At 44.8% G+C, this 21945-nt stretch overlaps 1 protein-coding gene across 2 annotated transcripts; it reads left to right on the top strand.

The window, feature by feature from the left end:
• Positions 1-5687: 5687 nt before the first annotated feature.
• si:dkey-190l8.2 lies at positions 5688-21323 on the top strand. Of its 2 annotated transcripts, XM_064307280.1 has the most exons (11): positions 5689-6192; positions 6306-6364; positions 10741-10841; positions 12744-12898; positions 15289-15457; positions 15562-15664; positions 15892-16019; positions 17116-17333; positions 18460-18568; positions 19298-19535; positions 20111-21323. In XM_064307280.1, exons 3-11 carry the CDS (start codon positions 10759-10761, stop codon positions 20861-20863), a joined length of 1956 nt encoding a protein of 651 aa, XP_064163350.1. In that variant the 5' UTR covers positions 5689-6192; positions 6306-6364; positions 10741-10758; the 3' UTR covers positions 20864-21323. The 2 variants fall into 2 exon arrangements, with proteins under 2 accessions (XP_064163343.1, XP_064163350.1); XM_064307273.1 differs by having other exon boundaries at positions 5688-6364.
• Positions 21324-21945: the final 622 nt, after the last annotated feature.

Here is a 21945-nt window from a genome sequence, read left to right as displayed (position 1 = left end):
CAAATGGTCACTGATACCCCTGCATGCATGTCTGTGCAGATGGGTGTGGCTCACTGATATCCCTGCATGCTCACTGATACCCCTGCATGCATGTCTGTGCAGATGGGCGTGGCTCACTGATACACCTGCATGCTCACTGATACCCCTGCATGCTCACTAATACCCCTGCATGCATGTCTGTGCAGATGGGTGTGGGCTCACTGATACCCTGAGCATGTCTGTGCAGATGGCTGCTCACTGAACACCTGCATGTCACTGATACCCTGCATGCTCACTGATACCCCTGCATGCATGTCTGTGCAGATGGGCGTGGCTCACTGATACACCTGCATGCTCACTGATACCCCTGCATGCTCACTGATACCCCTGCATGCATGTCTGTGCAGATGGGTGTGGGCTCACTGATACCCCTGCATGCATGTCTGTGCAGATGGGTGTGGCTCACTGATACCCCTGCATGCTCATGATCCCTGCATGCTCACTGATACCCTGCATGCCACTGATACCCTGCATGCATGTCTGCAGATGGGTGTGGCTCACTATACCCTGCATGCATGTCTGTGCAGATGGGTGTGGCTCACTGATACCCCTGCATGCATGTCTGTGCAGATGGGTGTGGGCTCACTGATACCCCTGCATGCATGTCTGTGCAGATGGGTGTGGGCTCACTGATACCCCTGCATGCATGTCTGTGCAGATGGGTGTGGCTCACTGATACCCCTGCATGCATGTCTGTGTAGATGGGCGCAGCTCTTGTAGCAGTAGTTTATTGTCTCATCTTGTTGTCTTCATTTTTAGTGCCTGTTTGTGTCACAATTCCACGTGCTTGTACTTTGATGAGTTACTGAATTTAAAAGGCAATAATGAACATAAGGAAGATCTGCAGTTTTATATCATCTTTCACATCTGTTGTTTTTGTCATTTTCTTTCACTATGTGTTGGGCTTGCAGGAAGGCAAACAAAGCCATCCAAACAGAATCCTGTATAGTCAGGGTTTTTAATACTTTACATTACATTACATCACAGGCATTTGGCAGACGCTCTTATCCAGAGCGACGTACAACAAAGTGTATAACCATAACCAGGAACAAGTATGACGAAACCCCTAGAGAGAAGTACCGGTCCAAGTGCAGGGAACAACCGCATAGTTCAACTTGGACCCTGAAGGTTAAACTGATTAACACTAAACAACGAGAACGGCAACAACGCAGTCTATGGAAAAAATACAAGCAGTAGTTAAGACAGTTAATGCATCTAAGTCACCTACGAAACAGCTGCCTAGTTACAACCCTACGCTTACAGTCATTTACAGGGGGGGTAGGGAGGGATGGGGAGAGGTGCAGCCTGAAGAGGTGAGTCTTCAGTCGTCGTTTTAAATGGGTCAGTGTCTCAGCTGTTCTGACCTCCACAGGGAGGTCATTCCACCATCGTGGGGCCAGAACAGACAGGAGACGTGTTCTGGAAGTGCAGGTGCGAAGAGGGGGAGGTGCTAGGCATCCTGAGGTAGCAGAACGGAGGGATCTGGCTGGCATGTAGGGTTTGAATATCTTGTGGAGGTATGCTGGGGCTGATCCCTTGACTGCCTGGTATGCTAGGACCAATGTTTTAAATTTGATGCGAGCTATAACAGGCAGCCAGTGGAGGGTAGTGAGCAGGGCAGTGACGTGGGAGCTGCAGCATTCTGAATGAGTTGCAGGGGTCTGGTGGCAGATGTCGGTAGTCCAGCCAGAAGAGAGTTGCAGTAGTCCAGGCGGGATAGAACCATTGCTTGGACCAGGAGCTGGGTTGAGTAGGTGGTGAGAAAGGGGCGGATTCTCCGGATGTTATACAGGAAAAATCTGCATGCCCGGCTTACTGCTGCGATGTTCTTGGAGAGGGACAGCTTGTTGTCCATCACCACTCTGAGATTCTTGGCACAGGGTGATGATGTCACTAAGGTGTCCCCTAGGGAAATGGAAAAGTCGAGGAGGGGAGAGGATAGAGCAGGAATAAAGATTAGCTCCGTCTTTCCCGGGTTGAGCTTCAGGTGGTGATTGTCCATCCAGCTCTGGATGTCCCTCAGGCAAGCGGAGATGCGGGCAGGGACCTGTGTGTCCGATGGGGAGAAGGAGAGAAAGAGTTGCGTGTCATCGGCATAGGAGTGATAGGACAAGCCATGGGCAGATATTACAGGGCAAAGGGATCTGGTGTATAAGGAGAAGAGAAAGGGACCGAGGACTGAGCCCTGGGGAACTCCGGTGGCGAGGGGACGGGGTGGTGATACCTTACCCGCCCAGGCAACCTGGAAGGAATGGTCAGAGAGGTAAGACTCAATCCAGTCAAGGACTGTGCCGCAGATCCCTGTTGCTGCCAGGGAGGACAGGAGGATAGAGTGCTCCACAGTGTCAAATGCAGCGGAGAGGTCTAGAAGAATCAGGACAGAGGAGAGGGAGGCTGCTCGTGCGGCATGGAGTGACTCACTGACCGAGAGGAGTGCAGTCTCGGTCGAGTGGCCAGGCCTGAAGCCAGACTGATGGGGGTCAAGCAGGTTGTTCTGAGAGAAGAAAGCAGAGAGTTGGTTAGATGCAGCACGTTCAAGTGTTTTGGATAGGAAAGGGAGGAGAGATAGTTCTGAAGGATAAACACTAAAGAGAGAAAGAGCCCAGGACCTGATTCCATTAGAGTGTTAAAATTCTTTGCAAGCCAACTCAGTGCTATTTTTTCCTTCATCTTCCAGCTGCCATTGCAACAGCAAAGGGTCCCTATAATCTGGAAAGAGTCACTGGTAGTTCCCTAAAATCCCCTAAAACCTGAACAACTACAGACCTGGAGTCCTCACCTCACTGAGCATGAAATCCTTCGAGCACATTGTGAAGGATTAGATTATGGCCAAGGTACAGGAGCAGTTAGACCCACTTCAGTTTGCTTATAGGACTGGGGGAGGGGTGGAAGATGTAACTGGCACTCCTTGATTATGTCCTAAAGCATCTCGAGGAGCGAGACTCATGCCAAACTACTATTTATCATACTATTTTTCTTCTGCTTTTAATTCCATACAACCATATGTTTTGGCAGAGAGTCTTTTGTCCAATTTTAATCTCAATTTTAATATTGTCAGCTAATTGATTTCATTGAGCTCATTGGTTCATTGATTTTTTGACAAATAGGTCTCAAAAGGTATGAGTCAAGAGTTCCTTATCCAGCGCATTGATTTCCTCTACCAGTTCACCACAAGGGTGCGTCCTTTCCTCCCTGTTGTTTGTTATATACGCTAATGACTGTCAGAGTGAGTACGACTCGAGGCATTTCATTAGGTTTGCACACGACTCAGTTATTGTAAGTCTTTTACTAGATGAGGAAGTGAGTCATGGTCCTGTGGTTGAAGAGTTTGTGCGCTGGTGGGACCGATCCTACTTAAAGTCAAATGTCAAGAAAACTAAGGACATGGTTATTGGCTTTTGGAGAAGCTCATTGCCATCCATGCAGGCACTCATTGATGATGAGCCAGTGGAGATCGTTGATCAGTACAATATCTTGGTGCTTTTCTTGACGGCAAATTAAGTTTTGAGGCCATTGTGGATGTAGTCTGCAGAAAGATCAATCAGCGCTTGTTCTTCCTTCAGAAACTCTGAAGTGTCAAGGTGGACAAGACACTGATGACTATCTTTTATAAGTCTTTTATTGAATAGCCTTTTGACCTTTAATATGATCTGCTGGTTTGGTAACCTGAATCTTAAGTGCAAGAATAGACTGGCCAACGTTGTAAAATTAGCTAGCAGGATCATCAGCACAAACATATCTGACCTCTGCCAGCTGTAGCTAATATAAGCCATAAGGAAGGCCCAGTCCATTCTGAGGGATTCCCAGCATCTTCTGTTCAATCAATTTGTATTATTTCCCTCAGAGCACAGATATAGGCTCCTATATTAAAAACAAACAGGACTAAACATTCTTTTATCCCAACTGTCATTGGCTTTCTTATTAAGTTATAGTAATACATTTGTTTATGTTTATATGTTGTTATGGGCATTTATCTATTGTTATTTATTGTTATTTACTGTATGCTATGCAACAGAACAAATTTCCCCCTGGGGATAATAAAGACTTGACTAACTAACCCCTTCTGATATCAAGACCTCCCCTTCCTTCCCCCTGCAGGTCTACCCCAGATCAACATTCCTGCATCCTGAGGCCAATTACATCAACCAAGTGGTCATTACCACCTCTGTGTGAGTGTGTGTGTGTGTGTGTGTGTGTGTGTGTGTGCATGTGTGTGAGTGCATATGTGTGTGTGTGCATGTGTGTGTGTGTGTGTGTGTGTGTGTGTATGTGTGTTGTGATGACTGAATACTTTGTGATTTATTTGTGTCTGATGTCATTTTTTTAAATAGAAAGGAATGTATGTAGAAGTTAAATTTTACTCCTTTAAACTTGTGAAAATGTGTCTTTTTATAACTTTTGGTTTGGAAAAGGGACCCTTGTCCGTATTTTAAAACACCGAGAAAATGGATGAAGCTAGTGCCGTTTGGGAGAGAGCAGGAGATGGTTCTGTGATGGAGAGAAGAAATCATGAGTTTGTTTGTCCTTTTGACATTTCAATCAAAAGATCTGCTCAGAAAAAAGTGGATTGCTGTACTATAAAACTATACTACTAATGATAAATAATGTACGGTACCATTTGAGGTACTGTCCACATCTCTCTTAAGAGATTAAGATGTAATTTAGTCTATTTTCACTGGGACAGTATTATAATTACATTGTTCTCAAATGTTTTCGATATTTAGTAGAATGTGTTGCATAGTAGGCAAATCTGTAAGAAGAAAAGGAAAGGCTTTATTGACTGGGTTGCAATTGTCAGAAATACAGTAATGTACTCTGGATTCAGCGTTCTCAGGACTAAATATCTTTAAATGCCATTTTTTCATAAATTGTTTTCTGAGGCAGGAAATATAAATGTATCTTCAAAATGATTTGATCAGTGTCTGGCCTCCCAAAATCATCCAGTCTGCCCATCAGTAGGGGGCCTGATGTTCCAGTTCCCCAGCCAGTCTATTTTATTGTTAATCAAGTCTCCTTGTTTGGAATAATTCCTGATCACCCACTCCTGGCTGCTTTCTGTGATTGAGTGCTGTGCTGATCAGTGGGGAAGAGGTGTCTCTTATGCTGATAGCTTGCCTTGTCCTTGAGATAAGCAGACCAAACCCCTCTGGGCGGCAGGCATGGTTGCCAGAGTTAGAGACTGGAGCGGATAATCTTACAGTGCCCTGATTGGAGCTGCCTGTTGCTACAGTATGGAAAATGGCCTGGACCTGGCCTGTGTTCCACACACAGATGTGTACAGAAGGTTCACTATATCAAAATAATCACTGACATCACAGCCTGAGATTAGAGATGTACAGTATGAAAGATTAATGCTGAAAAAGGTTCCTACAATGTACTGATTTGCTGCTGGAGTCATCTAACCTGCCAAACCAGCCATTACTATGCCGGGAACCTCAGCCTCCGTTATGTGAACGAGTGGGGACTAGAAAAGTATATTCAGCAAGCGGGTGGAAATATACTCATGTTTGAGTTCTCTATAACAGTCAGGGGCGGACTCTCGTCTGCCCCAGCAGGAATTCTGAAATCAGCTGTTTCCAAACACCACAGTCAAGTTCTGAACATGTTCGGTCACACTCAGAGACTGTAAAAAAAAACTCGTGAAATTCTCGTGCTCATATACACTATGCATACAGGTAGTCCGTAAACACAATGAAAGAAGCGTGTTTAAAATTGCGTTTCTATGTTTTTACTAAGCATTTCGGCAATGAAATAGTCTGGTAGGTCAGTAAATAGACTAAACTTAACTCTGCTGTTGGAGTTTACAATTGAGCTTGCAGGATTTAGCAATCATTAGTCCAAACATGACAGAAAAATAATTTCTGTTCCATTTTTTACTCTGCTAGGTAAGGCGAACAGTTATTTTTTATTTTATTAATATTTTAAAGACGAACAGTTATTGACAGATAATTACACCGTCTCTGTTTTTTTTTTTTCGTGCTGGTTGAAATAGCCCACCACACAAACAGTAGTTTTGTAAATAGATTACTGGATAAGTTGATTATCTGCTCATTGACTTTTTGGTCATCTTAATTTTAACGGAATGAGTCTGCAGGAAGCCCTGGCGATTGATCCTGCCATGGGTCCTTTACAGAGGAGCGTGTACTGGAAACTGTGCGTGCTGTTTTTCTTCACGGCATTCATGTTTTTCGCCGACGTGTTTACTGTAAATATATTTCCATGTCTTGAACCGGAGAGAGTTCACAACTTTATTCAAAATTCCACAGAATCCATATTTTCGAATGAAAATGATTACACTTGGAATAATGTCACAGAAAGCGTCGATGTGAGTATAAACTACCTTGATTTTTTGGGTTTAAAATGATTCGATTTGTTTGTGAAATGGGATGGCAGGATATAGGCTACACTAAAAGGTGTATGCTCTTATTTATGAAATTACGGGAGGAACTGGAGAGAATATCGATAGCTCTGTTTTCTGTAGGCCTATGTTCGTTTTTAATAAATCTTGCCCACCAGGAACGGTCGGGTTTCACCGAAAAGTCCCGATATTCTTCCGAGAGCCTTTCTCGGGAGTCTGGGAAAATGAAGGAAAAAACTTCGCAGGAAAACAAGCAGATCCAGGGTGTTAACTGTAATTGACTCCACTGCATATTCGATAAAGGTGAAGGTAATATGTTTATTTCGGAATACTTCTGTTCTCCTTAAGTGATAAAACCACCTTTCAGACCATAACTGTATTATATGCAGCCCTAACCCCTGCATAAACGTAAAACTATTTTCTTCCATGTATGGTTTAAAATAAAACACGTACTGGGATATTGGGCCGCTCCAGCCTGTAGTTCTTAGAAGGGCGGAGGTAGAAATCCGGTTTGCATTATGTCCTCCATGGAAGGAATTTGACTTCATGAAACCACTTCAGAATTTCATCTTGGAATGTGGGGACATCATGCGGGAACAGTGTTTGCATCATATGGTGTGCCTGGCCTTAGTAAAATATTTGGCAACACCTTACTTGGACTGTTCAACATAAGGCTGACATAGCACTGTCACACACATGTCATAACAGCTGTCACAAGATGGCATAGCAGATGTCAGCTTACGTCAAATGACATAAAGCTGACCACTTTTATTGGTAAATATTATGACAGATGTTTCTGTCATAACATCTACTGAAATAAATGTATGTCTTACATAATTTTACATAAGCTTACAATCTGTTGTTCCATCTTGTGACAGCTGTTATGTCATGTATGACAGTGCTATGTCAGCCTTATATTGAACAGTTCGAGTAAGCTGTTACCAAATATTAATATTCTTTGACCATTGTGCAACCTGGACTTCCTGACTCCCTTGAGATGGCTGACCGTACCATTACAGATCCACCACTGTGTTTAACAGTTGGCAATGGACATAGTGGGTTGAAGGCTTTCTTTGGTTAAACATAAACCTGTCCAGATGTAGGAAAAGGTAAAAGATGACTCATTTGACCATATTACTTTTTCTATTTCACAGAAGTCCAATTTTGTTCCCCTTAACCCAGGTAATGTGTATTTGTTCATTAGCATTGTATTCTAGCTGTTTCCAAATGCTGGCTCTGGAATAAATATCAGCTTTCTGAAGCTCAATGTACAGTTTTTGTGGCTCAAAAAGGGATTGAATTCTGGGGTAATTTTTGAGGCTGTAGTTTTGGTGTGTTTAGCAAATATCCTGCTGAGTGTCCATCTTTCCCTGTTAGTGAGGTTTGATTACAACTACTTTTCCTCTTTGTTTGCAGTTTGTTCATGTTTGGCAGACAGTCAGGCCTGCATTTAAGGTGGAAGGGTTTGGGCAGATGGTCAGGGCTGCATTTAAGGTGCAAGGGTTTGGGCAGACGGTCAGGGCTGCATTTAAGGTGCAAGGGTTTGGGCAGATGGTCAGGGCTGCATTTAAGGTGCAAGGGTTTGGGCAGACGGTCAGGGCTGCATTTAAGGTGGAAGGGTTTGGGCAGACGGTCAGGGCTGCATTTAAGGTGGAAGGGTTTGGGCAGACTGTCATACACTATATGACCAAAAGTATCTGGACACCCCATCTGTCTGGGGCTGTTTTTTATGGTTTGGGCTAGGCCCCTTAGTTGCTGTGAAGGCAAATCTTAATGCTGTGACATTGTAGACGATTCTGTGCTTCCAACTTTGTGGCAGCAGTTTGGGAAAGGCCTTTTCCGGTTTCAGCGGGACAATGCCCCTGGGCACACAGCAAGGTCCATATAGAAATGGTTTTGTCGAGATTGTGGAAGAACTTGACTGGCCTACAGAGTCCTGACCTCTACCCCATCCAACACCTTTGGGATAAATTGGAAAGCCAACTGCGAGCCAGGCCTAATTGCCCAATAAGTGCCCAACTTCACTAATGCTTTTCTGGCTGAATGGAAGCAAATCTCTGCAGCAATGCTCCAACATGTAATATAAAGTCTTCCCAGAAGAGTGGATGTTGTTATAGCAGCAAAGAGTGGACCAACTCCGTTGTAATGCCCATAATCCTGGATGAGATATGGGATGTCAGGTGTCCACATACATTTGGCCATGTAGTTTATATTATTTTTTCAATTCAATTAATTTTGTTTCATGCTTTTTATCTTGATTATCTGACGAAGTAGTGTTTTAACCTTTATCTGTGAAAACAGTTGTGCATAGAAAGAGGAGATTGCTGTCCCCCAGCGGTGTTTCTCTATACGAATCGCTATCTAGCTTGGTAGACACGGACATGTCTTTGGCTTGTGTGGCCTGCATAAATACAGCTGTGTATCCTGCTAGGACACTAGTGGATTGGCGAGTGACGACGGGGTGCAGAGTTCTGTGTGTATGTTAGGACCTTAAAACTGCTAGGTGTGCAGTGGTAAGAGTCAAAGAGGAATTCCAGGTTAAAATGAATGCAGTTTATTGTACAGTGTGTTCAGTAATAATGGCAATATACAGTGGTGCTGTTTCGTCCCTGTGTGTGCCTGTGTATGTGTTTGCATGTGTGTGTGTCTCTCTCTCTGGCTCTCTCTCTTTCTTGCTCTCTTTCTCCCTCTTTCCAGAAACTTCTGCCATTCGCCATTCCCGCCGCCCATCATAGCCACCCTGCTGGTCCCTGCCTACCTTCCACCAATCCCATGAGATGCCAGATTTAAACCAATCCCATGAGATGCCAGATTTAAACCAATCCCATGAGATGCCAGATTTAAACCAATCCCATGAGATGCCAGATTTAAACCAATCCCATGAGATGCCAGATTTAAACCAATCCCATGAGATGCCAGATTTAAACCAATCCCATGAGATGCCAGATTTAAACCAATCCCATGAGATGCCGGATTTAAACCATTCCCATGAGATGCCAGATTTAAACCAATCCCATGAGATGCCAGATTTAAACCAATCCCATGAGATGCCAGATTTAAACCAATCCCATGAGATGCCAGATTTAAACCAATCCCATGAGATGCCAGATTTAAACCATTCCCATGAGATGCCAGATTTAAACTATTCCCATGAGATGCCAGATTTAAAATACCCGCCGGCCATCCCTTGTTTTGCTGATGCCATTTTTCTTCCTGCTATTTTCCCCTGTGTTGCTGTGCTGAATTGTTGGTTGTATGCATCTCTTCTCTCTGTTAATGCTTGGTTGTGTGTTGTGAGTGGTGTATCTGTTTCCCTTTGTTTTACCCTGTTTGTTTTTGTCCCATTTGTCTGCCACGCTGAGGCATTGGGACAGGTAAGACAGAGGCCTCTGTACACCTGCACATAGGATGAATAGTTGCCACGGTGTAGACACACTAGATTAGGAGTATTTGCTACCCCCTTTATGTTTGTTAGCTGGAGTAGTTAGGCAGGCTTTTGGTTTGACATTCTCTAGGTAGGTAGTCTTCCTTTACTTTTTGTTTACTTTGTTCGGTTTTGTTATTTTATTTTCTTTGGCTACACTCGGGGTCCCATTCCTCGGTTGTGCGTTTGTAGAAATTGCGCATACTACTTTTTTATTAGCCTGTCACGTGTCTGCACTTTTGTCACTATTGTTCACCAGTAAACACATTTACCATTTCCATTAATGTTGCACAGTGCATCTACCTCACCACAGACAGCCGGGATATAACTGGTGCAAAAGTGTGTGTGGAAAGGGCTATACGTAGACTGTGTTGATGAGCCTCCCCAAACCATTGCACTTCTCCCCTTATATACAAGGAAAAACCCCAAGTCATCAAATAAAGATGCAATCATGACAAAACAGTACAACAATGAATCCTGCTTGTGCTATTTTCGTAAGCATATCAAACTGTGTTAACCTTTGTACCTGAGACACCAACCTGTTTCCCATGACATTGGCTGTCCAACAATACAAAACATGATTACACTGTATTATGGAGAACCTAAGTTTTACTGATCCAGTCATGTTTTACAGCTGAGCACTGTCTATCACACCCTGCTGACCCCCTGTCAGCACAGTAAACTGAGGTCTGATAAGGAGCACACTTCTGTAAACCGCCCTACAGCTGCATGTGTGAAGACGTCATATTGCTATTCTGCTCTACATGCGAGCTGCTGTGTTTTTCAGGAATTGTTTTATTTAATGAATTATCTGTAATTCATTGTCTGTATGTTTTTATATGATGCACACTGAAGACTGAAGACAATATTTAATATGTATTGGAGTATTAAGTGGTTTTGTTTGATGTTTCTGTCACAGAGTTCAGAATGTGTGGAAATGGAGCTTTTTGCTTATGGACAAACCATGTACATGATAGGACTGCTGTTCTGCGCTCCTGTGGGCGGGGCTTTCGCTGACAGGTGAGGACAAAGATGCACTCTGATTGGCAGCTAATGCTACTGCACTGAAGAGCATTTTAAAGACTGTTATGGATGTGACTGATGTATCTTTCTGGTGTGTGTGTGTGTGTGTTATGGATGTGACTGATGTATCTTTCTGGTGTGTGTGTGTGTTATGGATATGACTGCTGTATTTTTCTGGTGTGTGTATTATGGATGTGACTGATATATCTGGTGTGTGTTTGTGTTATGAATGTGACTGATGTATCTCTGGTGTGTGTGTGTGTGTGTGTTATGGATGTGACTGCTGTATCTTTCTGGTGTGTGTGTGTTATGAATGTGACTGATGTATCTTTCTGGTGTGTGTGTGTGTGTAATGGATATGACTGATGTATCTTTCTGGTGTGTGTACTATGGATGTGACTGATATATCTGGTGTGTGTGTTATGAATGTGACTGATGGGTCTTTCTGGTATGTGTGTGTGTGTGTGTGTGTGTGTGTGTGTTATGAATGTGACTGATGGGTCTTTCTGGTATGTGTGTGTGTGTGTGTGTGTGTTATGAATGTGACTGATGGGTCTTTCTGGTATGTGTGTGCGTTATGAGTGTGACTGATGGGTCTTTCTGGTATGTGTGTGTGTGTGTGTTATGAATGTGACCGATGGGTCTTTCTGGTATGTGTGTGTGTGTGTGTGTTATGAGTGTGACTGATGGGTCTTTCTGGTGTGTGTGTGTGTGTGTGTGTGTGTTATGGATGTGACTGCTGTACCTTTCTGGGGTGTGTGTGTTATGAATGTGACTGATGGGTCTTTCTGGTATGTGTGTGTGTGTGTTATAAATGTGACTGATGGGCCTTTCTGGTGTGTGTGTGTGTGTGTTATGGATGTGACTGCTGTACCTTTCTGGGGTGTGTGTGTTATGAATGTGACTGATGGGTCTTTCTGGTGTGTGTGTGTGTGTGTGTTATGAATGTGACTGATGGGTCTTTCTGGTATGTGTGTGTGTGTTATGAATGTGACTGATGGGTCTTTCTGGTGTGTGTGTGTGTGTTATGAATGTGACTGATGGGTCTTTCTGGTGTGTGTGTGTGTGTGTGTGTTATGGATGTGACTGCTGTACCTTTCTGGGGTGTGTGTGTTATGAATGTGACTGATGGGTCTTTCTGGTATGTGTGTGTGTGTGTGTGTGTTATGAATGTGACTGATGGGTCTTTCTGGTGTGTGTGTGTGTGTGTGTGTGTGTGTGTGTGTGTTATGAATGTGACTGATGGGTCTTTCTGGTGTGTGTGTGCTGTGTATTTTTCACTCCCCCCCCCCCCTCGCTCTCTCTCTTTGTAACACCCCCTCTGCGCGACTATGCCTCCAGGCAATCAGCTGGACGGATAAATAAACCAATCAGCTGGTGGCCTGACCTGAGCCTCCAGGCATTAGTCCCGCCCATCTGGGAATGCAGTTGCATCGTCTGATTGGCTTATAGAACTGCCTATTTAGGAAGCATTTGTTTTAATTGTCTATGTGTAAGAGAAGAGTAAAGAATTGTCTGTCAGTTTTTGTCAGTGATTTAATAGCTTGTCTTATTGTACAAAATTGTGAAATATTTTACTATTCTTGAAAATAGTTTTATCAAGGTAACATGGTGTCACAGCTAAGTTTTGAATGCAATTCCTAACAATACTGAGCTCACAGTGTTGTAGAGGGCTCAGCATAACAGGTACCAGGGTTCATTAACATTTTTACTTTTTTTTTTTTTTGAGTAGAAACTGTATAACTGATTGGGAAAAATCATTAAAACTTTGAGAGGACTGCAGGCGAAAATCCCTGTCTTCAAATGAAATGCATACAGCATGAGTACGTACAAAACCATGAACTGGATTTCATGGGACCTGACATGGACTTTATTAACGGACTGTTTATTTGAGGGAAGCTATGGGAAGCAGCGCCTCCTGGTGGTGAGCGCTGCATTGCAGGCAGTCACAGCCCTGTGCTCAGCCTTCTCCCCCTCTGCTGCCTTCCACCTGGCTGCCCGCTGTGTGGCTGGAATGGCGTGCTGTGGCATCAACATCAGCAGCTTCAGTTTAGGTGAGACCCCAACACTGCACCCCCTCTTATAGAGACCCCTACACTGCACCCCCTCTTACAGAGAGACCCCTACACTGCACCTTCTCTTACAGAGAGACCCCTACACTGCACCCCTCTACAGAGGCCCTACACTGCACCTTCTCTTACAGAGACCCCTACACTGCACCCCCTCTTACAGAGACCCCTACACTGCACCTTCTCTTACAGAGAGACCCCTACACTGCACCCCCTCTTACAGAGACCCCTACACTGCACCCCCTCTTACAGAGAGACCCCTACACTGCACCTTCTCTTACAGAGACCCCTACACTGCACCCCCTCTTACAGAGACCCCTACACTGCACCTTCTCTTACAGAGAGACCCCGACACTGCACCCCCTCTTACAGAGACCCCTACACTGCACCCTCTTACAGCCCCTAACTGCACCTTCTCTTACAGAGACCCTACACTGCACCTTCTCTTACAGAGACCCCTACACTGCACCTTCTCTTACAGAGACCCCTACACTGCACCTTCTCTTACAGAGACCCCTACACTGCACCTTCTCTTACAGAGACCCCTACACTGCACCTTCTCTTACAGAGACCCCTACACTGCACCTTCTCTTACAGAGACCCCTACACTGCACCTTCTCTTACAGAGACCCCTACACTGCACCTTCTCTTACAGAGACCCCTACACTGCACCTTCTCTTACAGAGACCCCTACACTGCACCTTCTCTTACAGAGACCCCTACACTGCACCTTCTCTTACAGAGACCCCTACACTGCACCTTCTCTTACAGAGACCCCTACACTGCACCTTCTCTTACAGAGACCCCTACACTGCACCTTCTCTTACAGAGACCCCTACACTGCACCTTCTCTTACAGAGACCCCTACACTGCACCTTCTCTTACAGAGACCCACACTGCACCCTCTTACAGAGACCCCTACACTGCACCTTCTCTTACAGAGACCCTACACTGCACCTTCTCTTACAGAGACCCCTACACTGCACCTTCTCTTACAGAGACCCCTACACTGCACCTTCTCTTACAGAGAGCCCCTACACTGCACCTTCTCTTACAGAGACCCTACACTGCACCCTCTACAGAGACCCCTACACTGCACCTTCTCTTACAGAGACCCTACACTGCACCCTCTTACAGAGACCCCTACACTGCACCTTCTCTTACAGAGACCCCTACACTGCACCTTCTCTTACAGAGACCCCTACACTGCACCTCTCTTACAGAGACCCTACACTGCACCCTCTTACAGAACCCCGACACTACACCTCTCTTACAGAGACCCCTACACTGCACCTTCTCTTACAGAGAGACCCCTACACTGCACCCTCTTACAGAATACCCTACACTGCACCTTGTTGCTTCTGGGATGGCTAGGCCCCTTTAGTCCAGTGAGGCAATCTTAGTGGACAGCTCATCATATCAGATGATCTATGCCCAAATTAGGATGTTTTCAGGCATGCCCGCACACTGAAACCTTCTTGGTAACTACACTGCACCTTCTCTTACAGAGACCCCTACACTGCACCTTCTCTTACAGAGACCCCTACACTGCACCTTCTCTTACAGAGACCCCTACACTGCACCCCCTCTTACAGAGACCCCTACACTGCACCTTCTCTTACAGAGACCCCTACACTGCACCTTCTCTTACAGAGACCCCTACACTGCACCCCCTCTTACAGATACCCCGACACTACACCCCCTCTTACAGAGACCCCTACACTGCACCTTCTCTTACAGAGAGACCCCTACACTGCACCCCCTCTTACAGAAATACCCCTACACTGCACCTTGTTTCTCTTGGATTGGGCTAGGCCCCTTAGTTCCAGTGAAGGCAAATCTTAGTGGTACAGCGTACAATCATATTCTAGATGATTCTATGCTTCGCCAATAGTTTAGGGATGTTTCGGCATGGCAATGCCCCCGGGCACACAGTAAGGTCCATATATAAATGGTTTTGTCGAGATTGGTGTGGAAGAACTTGACTTGCCTGCACAGAACCCTGACCGCAACCATATCCAACACTTTTGGGATCAATTGGAAAGCCAACTGCGAGCCAGTCCTAATCACCCAATCAGTCCCTGACCTCACTAATGTTCTTCTGGCTGAATGGAAAAAAATCCCTGCAGCAATGCTCCAACATCTAGTATAAAGCCTTCCCAGAAGAGTGGAGGTTGTTATAGCAGCAAAGACTGGACTAACTCCATATTAATGCCCATCATTTTTTATGAAATGTTGGATGTCAGGTGTCCGCATACTTTTGGCCATGTAGTGTAGGTGTGGAGTGGATCTCAGAGCTCAAACAGGTGTGTTCTTGCTCATACTGGTGTGGAGTGGGTCTCAGAGCTCAAACAGGTATGTTCTTGCTCATACAGGTGTGGAGTGGAGTCTGCCTAGGTACCGCACCTGGCCACCTGCCCTGCTATCCTTCTTCTTCAGCCTTGGAATGATGTGTCTGGCTGGTGCAGCATATCTCTGTTCAAGTGTGGTCCAGCTGTACCTGAGCATGGCTATACCACAGCTCCTCTGCTTCCCTCTCTACCTGTAAGTACCTGCCTTCCTTCTCCTTTCTTTCCTACACTGGAGTATGGAGAGATTTACACTGGTTTTATATTCTGTGTCTGGCTGCTCATGTGTATGTGGGCCAGTTCTATCCCAGAGTCTCCTCGATGGCTGTTCCTGAATGGAAAGATGAAGATTGTAGAGCAGTATCAGGCCAGGAGTCATGAGGACAGGAAGAATCTGGATCAGGTATCCATAATCCTAATCCAGCTTTGTGGATTTCTCTCATCTTCTAACCGTAACCCAGCTTCTGTGAATCTCTCATCTTCTAATCCTAACCCAGGTTCTGTGGATCTCTCTCAGTTTCTAATCCTAACTCAGTTTCAATTGGATCTCTCTCATCTTCTAACCCTAACCCAACTTCTGTCGATCTCTCAGCTTCTAACCCTAACCCAGCTTCTGTGGATCTCTCTCAGCTTATAGATATCATGGGAAAGGAAGAAAAACCCAGTGAAACATACAACAGCCAGAAAAGACACTGTGACCTGGTACACTTCAAATCCCCTACCATAATACTGAGGCTCTTTGTAATGAGCTATATTGGGTAGGTCAGTTTTCACTTGATCTTTGTTGTATTAGTATGAAGTTTTCCTTGGGCTGTGTGAAGGTTTGCTGTGGTTGTGGGGAGGTTTGAATGCTGTACCAAGCAGGAGAGAATACTTTTATTTACTTCAAACTATGGAAATAGACATGCAATGAGACTAAAACATTTATTGGCCATTACATTGGGTCCTTCATGACATTGTGAAGTACTTGGACCCAATAGCTCTGAGCCCGGTAATGAATTAAACTCCAGCCATTCAATCTGCACATAGGAACTGATGGAAATGTTTAGACTGATATAAGTCAATATTGCAATGCAAATGATTTCTCGTACTATCGCTGATGCTTAATACATACCGTAATAACCCATTACAATGGAGTCTGAAGCCATTCACAGATTTGTCTTTACAGTCACTTTAAAACAGCCATATTGGCTCCAACAGAAGCTATAATGGAGCTGTCCCTTTAGCTGCCTGATAGACTAGCACCAAGGTTTTAATTTGGTGAAATTGATTTTTTCTGTAGGTAGTTACAACCACCCTTACAAATTGGATTTGAGGAATGAATCACCTGTTTGATACCCCCAGCTTCCTCTCGCTCTCCATACTATTTTATATCTTAATCACCTGTGGATGTAAATACCCTCAAATTAAAGCTGACAGTCTGTACTTTAACCGCATATTCATTGTTTCATTTCAAATCCAATATGCTGGAGTACAGCCAAAACTACCAAAATTGAATCACTGTCCATATACTTACAGACTACACTGTATGTGCAATATATCATGTGTGGTATATGATGTGTGATATATGTGTGATATATGATGTGTGGTATTTGATGTGTGATATATGATGTGGTATATGATGTGTGATATATGATGTGTGATCTATGATGTGTGGTATATGATGTGTGATATATGATGTGTGGTATATGATGTGTGGTAAATGATGTGTGATATATGTATTGTGGTATATGATGTGTGATAAGTGATGTGTGGTATATGATGTGTGGTAAATGAAGTGTGATATATGTATTGTGGTATATGATGTGTGATAAGTGATGTGTGGTATATGATGTGTAATAATCTCTCCCTCAGGTTGGCCTCTGCCCTTACCTACTATGGGATTTGCTTTAATGTGGGGAATTTTGGGGTGGATATCTACCTGGCTCAGTTTTTTTCCGGGCTGTCAGAGGCTCCCTCGCTCCTGATGCCCCTGCTGCTGGGGCGCTGTGGCCGACGCCCCTTCTCCATCATCTCACTCTTCCTCAGTGGCTCCGCCTGCCTGCTGTCGGTCCTTATCTCCAAGTCCTGGGGTGAGGAAACGGCTGGCAGTTCAGCCCCCGTTCAGCTATCTGGCAGGACTACTGTTCAGAGAAAGTCCCATCCTCTCATATTTGTTCAGCTATCTGGCAGGACTACTGTTCAGAGAAAGTCCCATCCTCTCATATTTGTAGTTTTGATAATAACAGTTTTAATAAGTTTAAACAGTTTAATATTAATGTAACTATAAGAGTAACTGAACTACTTTATTTTTTTCCAAAAAGACAGTTTCTTTACAGCTGTTGGTAGACATAATATTTTATAACACTATTAAATACATTTGCCATGCATTTTCAATAGAATATCAAGAACCAACCTTTGTCTGTAATCAGGATTTAATACTGCGTGTACAGGCACTAATGGACAGGCACACATAACTCAGTATGTATGTTGCAGTGACACAGTATACCATGTAAGCTGTTCATTAAGAGTGCATGAGAAGAACATTGTGATTGGCCAGTGCACACTGACATATTGGCAACCTGTTTGTGCTATGGACTGTTTGCAATTGATTTGGTCTTTTTGCACCTATCCATGCCATGTGTTAGTTTCATTAATGCTTGAAACAATGCCTTAACAGATATCAGAACATGGGGCCCATCCACACACTAGAACAGTGTCTTAAAAAATACCAATCTGTGAGGCTCATTCATACACTGGAACAGAGCCTTAATAAATACTAGACCATGGGGCCTGTCCACACACTGGAGCAGAGCCTTAACAGATACCAGACTGTGGGGCCCATCCACACACTAGAGCAGAGGCTTAACAGATACCAGACCATGGGACCCATCCACACACTGGAACAGAGCCTTAACAGATACCAGACCATGGGATCCATCCACACACTGGAACAGAGCCTTAACAGGTAACCTAACAGACGCCTTAACAGATACCAGACCATGGGGCTCCAGACATTCTTCTGTGGCACTGTACAAAAAGATGTCCAAATCAATTGCAAACAGCCCAGAGCACCAACAGGCTGCCATTACCTTTGTAAGTACAGTATATTATGTTCATTACCCATTCTGTACCTGCACACCCTGGTCTTTATCATTACCTCTTTCTGTTATGCTTTCATCACCGTTGCCTTTATCAGGTCTTTACTTGTCTCTCCAGATGCTCCTGCTCTTGTGATGGGCTTGGCTCTGATGGGGAAACTGTGCATTCAGACTACCACTTGTGTGACAGTACTCTATGGAATAGAGCTGTTTCCCACCATAATCAGGTACCTGCTGGTGTTTCTTACCTTTCCCCAAAAACCGCTCTAGCTTTGATCCTCATACATGTGCAGTTCTGCTGGCATCACGCACCTGCAGAAATACACATAAAAGCTACATATCCACCAATAACAAAGATTGCAGTTATAGGTGGGATTATTGAATGTGAGAGGAAAATTGATTCAGGATTGAGACATTGTGCTAAATTTCTAGAAATAAAGGTAATTCTTTATTTTCTGTGTGCAATAATAGCTTCCAACCTACTGGATCTTTGGGGAAAGGGAAGTTCAATCTAAAAGTTCAGTTCCAACCTCATTTGAAGGTATCTTTGTGCCCTTGTACAAAGGTTTGGTGTGTGTTCTGTAGTGGAATCCCCTAAAGTTTGGTGTGTGTTCTGTAATGGAGTCCCCTTAAAGTTTGGTTTGTGTTCTGTAGTGGAGTCCCTTAAAGTTTGGTTTGTGTTCTGTAGTGGAGTCCCCTTAAAGTTTGGTGTGTGTTCTGTAGTGGAGTCCCCTTAAAGTTTGGTGTGTGTTCTGTAGTGGAGTCCCCTAAAGTTTGGTGTGTGTTCTGTAGTGGAGTCCCCTAAAGTTTGGTGTGTGTTCTGTAGTGGAGTCCCCTGAAGGAAAAATGGCAAGCATTGTTGGGCTGAACGGCCTATTCTCGTCATTATATTATGTTATGTTATGTTATGTTTGTTATGTTATGTTATGTTATGAAGGCTGGTGTGCATTCTGCAGGCAGAAGTGTGTGGGTGTGGCATACCTGTGGTACCGTGTGGGCTGCATTCTGAATGCTGTGGTAGCTCTTCGAGGAGGTATCCCCCTAGTGGCCATGATGTGGTACGGCAGCGGGCCCATCCTGGGGGCTGGGCTATGCCTGCTGCTTCCCGAGACCAGCGGAAGGCCCCTCCCTGACACAGTCCCAGACTGTGAGGCCCAGCAGGGTGGGCTGATGCCACTCTGCTGCCCCCCGGTGGTGAGAAAGCTTCGACTTTGATCCTTGTGTAGAGAATTTTTATTAGTCATACAGTAGAGGCAGATAAAAGAGCAGGGGTCTCATCATTAAATCCTATTGTGCACAAAACCGTGACTAAGTACTAATTTGTAAAATCCCACTTTGAGGTGGATGTCATTATCTCAATGTAAAGTTTATACTGGACATGAGTTAAATACCTCATGGTTACCTCCTGGTATCTGCATACATCTTGTAATGTAATGTAATGTAATGTAATCATGGAGTGGTACTCCGCTGTCAGGACCTGCTGTATCACCATCACCACCTTATGCAACTGTTCAAACCTCACTCTTCTACCCAGCATCCTCCCACCCCCACCCACATCCACACCCACACCCCCAGCATCCTCCGACCCCCACCCCACCCCCACCACCAACATCCTTGATATAAATCATTGTTCTTTGTGTGTTTTGTAGCATTTATTGCTCTACATAAAAATAAATGTTTTACGCACAGTACCATAATGTCGGCAACATCATTATTTAAAGACATTTCCAAAGTAACATATGTTATTTACCTGTAAATCTACCCATCAGGAGGCCACTGGAGTATCGCCTTCCCTCCCCAGGCAAGAACAGGGCGGAGTATCGCCTTCCCTCCCCAGGCAAGAACAGGGCGGAGTATCGCCTTCCCTCCCCTGGCAGAAGCAGGGCGGAGTATCGCCTTCCCACCCCAGGGAGAAGCAGGGCGGAGTATCGCCTTCCCTCCCCTGGCAGAAGCAGGGCGGAGTATCGCCTTCCCACCCCAGGGAGAAGCAGGGCGGAGTATCGCCTTCCCACCCCAGGGAGAAGCAGGGCGGAGTATCGCCTTCCCTCCCCTGGCAGAAGCAGGGCAGAGTATCACCTTCCCTCCCTAGGCAGAAGCAGGGCAGAGTATCGCCTTCCCACCCCAGGGAGAAGCAGGGTGGAGTATCGCCTTCCCACCCCAGGGAGAAGCAGGGTGAAGTATCGCCTTCCCACCCCAGGGAGAAGCAGGGTGAAGTATCGCCTTCCCACCCCAGGGAGAAGCAGGGCAAAGTATCGCCTTCCCTCCCCAGGCAGAAGCAGGACAGAGTATCGCCTTCCCTCCCTAGGCAGAAACAGGGAGGAGTATCGCCTTCCCTCCCCAGGCAGAAGCAGGGCAGAGTATCGCCTTCCCTCCCCAGGCAGAAGCAGGGCAGAGTATCGCCTTCCCACCCCAGGCAGAAGCAGGGAGGAGTATCGCCTTCCCTCCCCAGGGAGAAGCAGGACAGAAACCCTCACAGAATGCTGTCCTCTGATGGCCTGGGGGCTGTTTCACACGCAGTGTAAAACTGCGTAAGTCTGCGTTACTGCCCTAATACAACAACACTGTGCCTTCTGTCCCTCAAACGGAGCACAACACGAAGAGCATAAGGGTTGAATCTGAATATTGTCCTCGACAGTGCTTATTAAATGCTCTTTACGACAGCAATTGAGTATGTATATCAGTACATTTGATATTTTCTGTATTACACACGTGGGGAGGATCATTTAAGGACCTTTCATGTGTTTTAATGTTTTTCCATCCATATTTTCAGAGATTAAACTAAATCACGTATAAGAAATGTATAAATAGGGATGTGAAAGAAACTCAATCTGTGAAAAAAACAACCCTAAAAGAAAATCTAGTTTGTATATTAAAAATGTCATCTGGAGTAAGACGTGGTACAGACCATAGGGTGACCAGCTGAATCCATATGAGATTCCCTCTGTGCTGTACCCTGTCTAAATAAAGACAATACAAAATGGACTGGACTGTCCACTGTATCAAACATCAAACACTGGGAAGATTTTCTACAATCAACAAGTGTTTGTTTGTCCTAAAAGTTCGGGAACCCCTGAACTAAACTCAGAAAAACCAAGGGGTAAAACTTAAAATGCAACAAAGAGTATATGCATTTGTGTATGTATATTTGTACGTGTGTGCGCGTGTGTATATGTGTGCATGTGTGTGTGCGTGTGTAAGATGTGTAAGGCAGATTGCACATCCTCCATAAGGGAGAGGGTCCCAAGAGTAAATGCAGTCTCATGTTAGGGTTAGGGTTAGACTGCCCTGGTGTGAATGTGACATCATCATCATGGTCCCCTGGCTTGTGACATCATCATCATGGGCCCCTGGCTCCTCCTCTGCACGGTGAGTATACCCCCCCTTGGGGCTAAAGGGACCATTCACTTTCTGGAGTGTTTATGACATTTCCATTTTTATTGAAAATTATCAGTTGATCATTATTTTTTCTGGAATCATGTTTCAGATTTGCTGTAAATTGCCCCACACCAGCCATACCAGGCCCTCTGAAAGTGCTGTAAATACCTAAAATACCCAACACTGCACTGAAAGTGCTGTAAATACCTAAAATACCCAACACTGCACT

This window comes from Anguilla rostrata, chromosome 1 (genome assembly GCF_018555375.3).
Source record: "Anguilla rostrata isolate EN2019 chromosome 1, ASM1855537v3, whole genome shotgun sequence".
NCBI classification, from domain to species: Eukaryota; Metazoa; Chordata; class Actinopteri; order Anguilliformes; family Anguillidae; genus Anguilla; species Anguilla rostrata.
Note: the sequence above shows the minus strand (reverse complement) of the source record. Positions and strands in the feature narration are given on the sequence as shown.